The 7,500-nt window shown below is 39.5% G+C and overlaps 2 protein-coding genes across 5 annotated transcripts in view; one reads left to right on the forward strand and one right to left on the reverse strand.

Annotated features, from left to right (window-relative positions):
- LOC137992113 (oxidative stress-induced growth inhibitor 1-like) overlaps window positions 1-5,402 on the reverse strand; it is a 23,816-nt gene extending 18,414 nt beyond the window's left edge. Inside the window, exon 1 of the mRNA XM_068837254.1 lies at window positions 5,292-5,402. The gene's annotated coding sequence lies outside the window, so the exon portion shown is untranslated. The remainder of the gene's footprint in view (window positions 1-5,291) is intronic.
- LOC137992095 (lysophosphatidylcholine acyltransferase 2-like) overlaps window positions 2,521-7,500 on the forward strand; it is a 29,796-nt gene continuing 24,816 nt past the window's right edge. Inside the window, exons 1-2 of one of the 4 annotated variants that reach the window (XM_068837217.1) lie at window positions 2,521-2,669; window positions 5,089-5,203. In XM_068837217.1, coding sequence (XP_068693318.1) covers window positions 5,180-5,203 — 24 coding nt within the window. In that variant the 5' untranslated portion in view covers window positions 2,521-2,669; window positions 5,089-5,179. Of the gene's footprint in view, window positions 2,670-5,088; window positions 5,204-7,364 lie in introns of those variants that run through there. The other 3 variants (XM_068837226.1, XM_068837210.1, XM_068837200.1) reach the window with 3 other exon arrangements.

The raw sequence follows: 7,500 nt of genomic DNA on the forward strand, positions 1-7,500 counted from the left end.
TGAAGCCTTGTTTTCCTCTTATGAGCACGTTTATGCTGATATGGTATTTAGTCATCTTCAGAGTGTGTGATGACGCTGCAATTGTTAATTGTTTTGCTTTAAAAACCTTTTACAGTAACTGTCGCCAGCTATGATTTTAAAACGTTTTTAACGCTTACAGTGGGAGTGTTCAATAATTAGTCAGTAGGAGATCATCATGCATCAGTGCATCTGATCACAAATTGGACATGACATGCAACAGGCATTACACCTCCACTCGTTGCAGATTTTAAAATTCTGACTTTTCTCTTGCAAAATAACGCCTTTAGATTCCAACCTCTTGAATGGGTTAAAGCCAAGAGGAAGAGATTCAGGCACAAAATTTGAGATTAACTGACGCATTAAACTCCGCCTTTTAAGATCATTCGCCAAACCATTGCCTCTACACTACTTGCCTACCGGCCCGGAGGGGGTACCTGATATATCCCTGGTTGGGGAGGTGCGGCGCGGCCCCTCATACCCTGACCCTGTTTAAGACAAATATCGCTGATTTTCCTACCCATTTTAAGACAGAATTCCGATTTTTGATACCCTGTTTAGGACATTTAACCCATTTTAAGACAAAAATTGATAAATCGATACCCTAATTAAGACAAAAAATGGTAAATTCGATACCCTGTTCAAGACAAAAATCCCGAAAAACATACCCTGGCTGGCCGCACGTCCCCATTAAGCCCTTATAAGGGTTTACCCCCCCCCCCCCCCCCCGGGCCTACCGGCTACTTCTTCAGTGTGAATTTGGCATGTGTGTTATCTCTGTCAAATTGCCGGCCAGTCGCAGCAAGCCCAAAAGCAATTGCACATTTTCCCACGCTTGGTTCATTGTTGGCCTTTATCTTAGGATAAAACGGGGCAAACACCCTCTGTCAATAGGGTATCGGACTACTGAGGACGTGAACAAAGCAATGAAATGACACATTCAGAACACTGTGATGAAAAAAGGTGTAAGGAACAATGTGCCTTTCTTTTACTACGTCAATTCTTTGATTTTGTTGTTATTTTTCTATTTTATGCATGCTGGGGGTAAACCCGGCAATCAATCATCTGGTTAAAGGTCAGGGTATAGATTGCAAAATAACTGAAACATGTAGTCTAGCTTATTGCAATCTCTTTTTAAAGCGACCCAGTGAGTTCAAATGCAAATTTCATTAATTGGTTTCTCCGTTACGTACTTGCCGCCATGATGAATAAAAAAAGCAAGAGATGTCTTAATAGGAAGCTTATAAGCAAGTTATTCCAGTCATCCCGCAATTATTTCAAGTCGTTCGGCATGGTAAGCGTAAACCCACTTTCCAGAAATAAATGGGTCATTTTCTAGTTCATGTCTGCCTTCTCTTCAAAGCGAGTCCAACGAAGGTTTTGTGACGGTAATTAGCTCTACCTTGCATACAGTATAAATGAAAACTAATTATCCGGCATAAGAAAAACTTCGCACTTAGAGTCGCTTTGAAGCCGGGACTCAGGCAGGAACGCAGAAATGGCTTATTGTTGCCCTTGTTTTGCAAACAACCTCAAAATTAGCCGAGGCCTCAATTTTTCCAGTCATCATTACCTCGTTGTCAGGACGAGAATGGCAAAGAATGAACCGAAATCTCTCATAAATGTAAAGCGCACGTGTGTCACGTATTAAAACATAAATTGTTCTGGATCATTTGTCCTTTGCATTCCTTCTCGCGTCAACGGCTTCATTGCTTACGTCTGACTTACACTTCGTCATTGTTATCTGTGTTTTTAGAAATCGATTGCAAACCAGCTATTCAGGGGAAAATTAGTTTTCATTCATATGGAAAGTACTGACGAGACCAACTTTGAAAAAGAGCATTAAATCGGTAGACCGTGGTAGACTGCAGTAACATCTCCTTCTGGAGGGTGTTGAGAAATCTTTGACTCACTCGGCGAAGTAATGCTGGAGATTAAAATTGCCATAAAATCTTACATAGGTGCGAAGTTAGGACTTGCTTGAGCCAAGTTCAGCTTCAACTCCAGCTACAAATTTAGCTTCAACTCTAAGAAATTTTTTTTTCAACTGTTTTCTAATAAGATAAAGTTAATTTAAGGACGGTGCCTACCATTGTTATTGCGCACACTTTCTGCGCATCTCGAGATACTCGGATTTCCAATCGGTGATGCTTACTAATACGGGGATATTTTAGCGCGGTTTAAAACTATCCGGAAAAAGTAGATCTTAGTAAGTACTCTTGGTATCCAAAAAGAAAATTGGGGGTAACCATGCATTTTTGAGAGATAATTAAGCTTCAATTTGAGAAAGAACGCCATACATTGCATTGTATTTTAAAGCTTTTTACAAAGATTATTCATGAATTATCTTTGAAAAATGCGTGGTTACCCCCAATTTTCTTTTTGGATTTCAATAACACTTGTTAAGATCTACATTTTCTTGCATAATCACACACCGGGGCAAAAATATCTTTAATTAGTAGGCATCTTCCTTAAGTTCCAGTAAATAAAATAAGCTACAAAGATATAACGTAAACCTAAATTCGACACTTTTCAATTCATTAGTATATCATAATTGAAAGAGAACACGTATAAGACCGTATAAACCTTTGCAAACCTCAGTTTGCTGAGAGAGCGAAGGAACCGGCAGAATGGAAAAATAAGACTGAACGGTAAGTTAGGATTACGTTTGTTCGTAGGCCCATCATGACCGACGCAGTAATCGCGCCAGAGACTGCGCCTTATTTTAAAATATTTCATTATCTATTAAAACAAAATAAGGATATATTTCGGGGAGACAGTGAAGAATGAGTTATTGCTCACCAGGCAAAAGCTAAAGACAACTTCACAAAAAGCATTTTGGTAACCGACACAACTGAGAACGATGCAGACGATCTATGTCAAATGGATTTCATCCATGATATTTTAGAACTAGAACTATTAATCACAACGCGGTTCAAGCATCTACGATGAAAAAGAAGAATCATGAGCGACTGAAAGAAAAAACAAGTTTCAAATTGTTTCTTCTGCCGAGAGAGTATAGATATAGAGCATAGTTTGAAATTGCGTTGTAGTTATTTCTGAGAGTAGTCTCATTTGTCATGGATGGTATAGTTCGGAGTCACCGGAAACAGTGACCGATGTAGTTGAGACGTACGGGAAACCGAAAAAACCGGACTAATGTGCACTGCGTCATATCAATTATCCAAGCACGTAGGCAAGATGTTCCCAAGGGGAACTAAACGGAAGTGCTTTGTTTCGTTTGTGAATGCCCGAGTCAAGCTCTTTCTCTGTCCAAGGTTCGTAGGATTAACGCTGTTTGTATAGACACGATCCACCACAGGCAGCCCAAGCTCAAAATACGATATGTAGGTTTTGTATGGAAAAATTAACTTTGAGCTTATAAATGCTAAAATAAGCTGTAAATGTAGACATAAACTTCACTTACCTCTACGTACAGTTGTCCACGTCTTTTTTGTGCAATCGGAGGGCAAACTGTGTCCGTTTTAGGCGGGTTTGTGGCTTTCTTTATTTGGGGAAATGACAACCTGGAACTCAGAACGACATTGTAAGAATTCGAAAGCCACAAACCCGTCTAAAACGGACACAGTTTGCCCTCCGATTGCATAGAAAAGACGAGGGCAACTGTATGTAGAGGTAAGTGAACTTTATTTCTACATTTACAGCTTATTTTAGCATTTAAAAGCTCAAAGTTAATTTTCCCATACAAAGTTTATAAAGCGTATACCGAGCTTGGGCTGCCTGTGGATCCAAAAACCAGTTTCTGACAACTAAGAATGAAACCCAGTTCTCAAAAGACGCTTTTATTGAAATGAAAAAACCTAAACTGACAAACGGTGCATTGCATTAAAAAATTGGACGTTTCCTTCTTCAGTGTTATCAACGACGCGTTATCGTGCTGCCAGATATAGCTTAAATTGCACTGAAGAGCTGTGGTCTGAAGAAAAGAACTAAGTGGAATTCGAGGTGCAACAAAGGTCAACAAAGGAAGAGAGCAACCTACTTCTCCTTCCCGAAAGCCTTTGCGGGCTGCTATTTGTTGAAAAAATAATGGGAGTCTCACTCTGTGTCTTATCTTTCTCATTGGCACAGCAAGTAGGGTTATTATGTTTGAAATATTTTATCTTTAGCCGATTTGTCTTTTTTTCTTATCAGTCATTTCATGCAATAAATTTGCTAAAGAAGAAAGCCACGCCCGATATCGATATATCCAGGGCAGTAATCAAATACGATTTATTTTTCAAACTAATTTTTGGGAGGCAGTGCGCTGGAGATTCGGAAATCCCGGGTTCAAGACACGTTCTGACCGCTCGCTGAGTTTGTTCCAGGTAGTCCCTGGTTCAGTTTCCTGGTTGCACTTTTAAATAGCCAACTGGTTTGCCTCCGGCCAGTTGGGATTCTTAAAGTTGGTCCGTTCAATGCTCGGAGATATTAGCTATTAGCTACTCTAAAAACGCGAGGGTAAATAATGATACTTACATAAGGTGTGGCCAATGTTGATATAATAGCTTGCAAGCTGTCAATATGACGTATGCTTTTTAAAAAATCATTCCAACCTGTTGTATTATACATGAAACCACTGTCCTGCAAGGTAATTCTTTACTCTGATTTGGGTGTGAAATTTCAAAATGCGGCTGAAAGTTCTTATTACATTATTCAACTTTAGTCAGGTTCTTTTAACGTTTTACTTGCTTTTTCTCTCTGAGAGGACACATGCGACAAACTGCTACCTGTTACAGTTTCTCTAAACTCATTTTTATCTCTACAGTATCAGTTGCAGTTAAATGTACAAGTTTTCAGTATCATCAATTGCAACAGACCGGTGTTCCATTGAATTTAAACAGGTATCTCGCAAAAGACTTTCACGCGCATTGATACTGTTTCGATCGGCCGGCGCTGCCCTTGTATATACTCCAAATTCTGGCCGCGCCTTTCTAAATTTGCATGAGTGAAAAAAATTCGCTCTTCTACATGTCAAAACAAAAGAAACAAGCAATTCTTAGACTACTAAAACTTACTATAACACAAGGGAGTAAAACCTTAAAAGCAGACTTTGTTGATTTTTTCCAGCGAAGAACGCGTTCTTAAAGAAGCTCCAAGGTATTCGATGTGATTGAAAAGTGACGACACCTTCTATCAATGATCTAATGCATTTAGTTGGATGTCGAACGCAAAATATATAGAGGTAATTTATTTTAAGGACTAACTCTAGCTAGCCGATAAATTTACGCTTTTTTAAACAATTATTTTAATAACAAATCAGTTGCCTTTACCTTAACCGTCGCTTAGCAGTTTCAGTCAACTCCTCTCTGTCTGCTTCAGGTCACTGGATAAGCCACGAAAAGCAAATGGACTACATTTAAGTTCTTGAAATAGGCTCCAAGCCAAAATTTATTAAACCGCAAACACATACAAATCCTCTTGATGCCTATTACACGCTGTGTGCTAAGCAGGTGCTAAACGTTGTAACAGGTGACGCCCGCATGCGTCTTTTCTACTTGTCAGCGGTTGTCACTTCTCAACCCTTCCCTTCAGTCAAGCAAGACAGTTGTCAAGTAAAAGACTAGAGTCAGTGGGTCATGTTTCGAGATGTTCGGGACTATTCGTCCTCAAATCCTGGCGAACAAACAGAGAAAAAAATCCGTCGCACTCTGCTCTTGCAGAAGTTGAGAAGTTCAGACTTTTCAGTTGATAAGAAGAAAGCCAATGTATCATTCACAAGCAAAGTGAATGTTTCCTTGTTTGTAGGAGGTTTAGTTAATTCATTAAGAGGACCGTTTAATTCTCCGCTCTTCACCACAGTTTAGCCCTTCGATAAATCATAACTCCTCTCAGCTGCCATCTTTTCGTAAGAGTTAGGGCAGTGTAAAGAAATGGAAGGATATAACCTTTTTTCGTATACGGCTTAACGCAGGAGCTAATGACTTGCCCAGTGAACGCCATAAACAAAAATAAACATCGCAATTAACACGTTGGGAGCAAATACCACCGATGATATAGTTGTTTTTTCGCCACTAGGCAATAGTTAACGACAATTGCCCGAAGTAGAGGTGGCTAGCGCTGGATATTTACCGAGCCGCGAAGCGGCGAGGTTAATATCCACCACTAGCTACCGACACTGAGGAGAATAGCTAAAAAGAGCAAGGCTGAAATAACGGTGAAGGAGTATATTGAAAAAAGGTATTGAAAAGGCAGTGTCTTTCGAAATATTGCCTTTTTAAATATATTCCTTCACCGTTATATCAGCCTTGCTCTTTTAACCTTTTTATAATATTTACATCGCTGATAAGGTCCTTCACCAGGATCCGGTTCTTCTGTTTTGTTGCGCTGTTCGTTGCTTAGAAAGTTGTACTGAGGTGAATAGTTATTTTAGTGTATACTTCAACAGTGAGATTTTATAGCACAAAAAAGATGATTTTAGCTCATTTATTGCTGCAACGATTACAATATTTTCGGGCGAAAATCACGACGGAAATAGTTAACAACTATTCACCGAAGTGGAGGTGGCTAGCGGTGGATATTTACCGAGCCGCTTCGCGGCGAGGTAAATATCCAACGCTAGCCACCGACACTGAAGTGAATAGTTGTTTTAGTATATACTAAAACAGTGACATAATATATAGTACAAAAAATTAATTTGGATGTTTTCTTCACTTGTCACGGATGCAAATCGGGACGCCATTTTTTTCCCGAGTTGCTCGGAGGTAAATAGCACAGGATATTCGGAGTTTGACGAGCCAATCAGCGCCTGCGTTCAACGCTATCCACTGTTTTAGTATATAATAAAAAGGATATTCGGAGTTTGAGTACCCAATCAGAGCGCGCCTTCAACGTTATCTTAGTGAAAACTACGCACAGGCACCCTAGCCTAGACTGAAAATGAGGAAAGACCTGGGCTCCCTGGGATCGGGAACTAGAGTTCCAGACCTCCCATTTAGGCGTTCAAGATGGCGGTGTACCATGGTGAGTTTGTAAAAAATCATTCGAGTTCGAGCCCGTTTTTAAGATAGATACAAGTCCTTCTAAGTTTATTTTCCAGCAAAAAAATATTGTATCTGTCCTTCTTAGTAGACAATTATTGGTGGATGATAATTTATAAATAACGTAACTCTAGGAAAGAAGTGTATATTCAAAAAGAACTCTGAAAATCCTCCCTCCCGAAATGTTAATTTCGTTACCTCTGGTTGGATTTAACATCATTTTCTATTGACAAGTCTAGCTTTGAGATGTTGGAAGGTTGAAGTATACTGTATTTAACTTGGTATGCCGTAAAGTTCGTATGCAAATTGCATTTATTGTTACCAGAGGCGACTGGCTGCTCTCATTAATTATTCACAGGCACGAAAACATGCCAAAGCAAATTAGCAAAAGACTGAACTATTTTAAAATATTTAAATGCACACCCCACGACCTGTCAAGCCGAAATCAAGTCGAAATATATTCATGATTCACAAGATGGCGACTCAGTTCCCAGGATGTTTC

Source organism: Montipora foliosa, chromosome 1 (genome assembly GCF_036669935.1).
Source record: "Montipora foliosa isolate CH-2021 chromosome 1, ASM3666993v2, whole genome shotgun sequence".
Classification (NCBI taxonomy): domain Eukaryota; kingdom Metazoa; phylum Cnidaria; class Anthozoa; order Scleractinia; family Acroporidae; genus Montipora; species Montipora foliosa.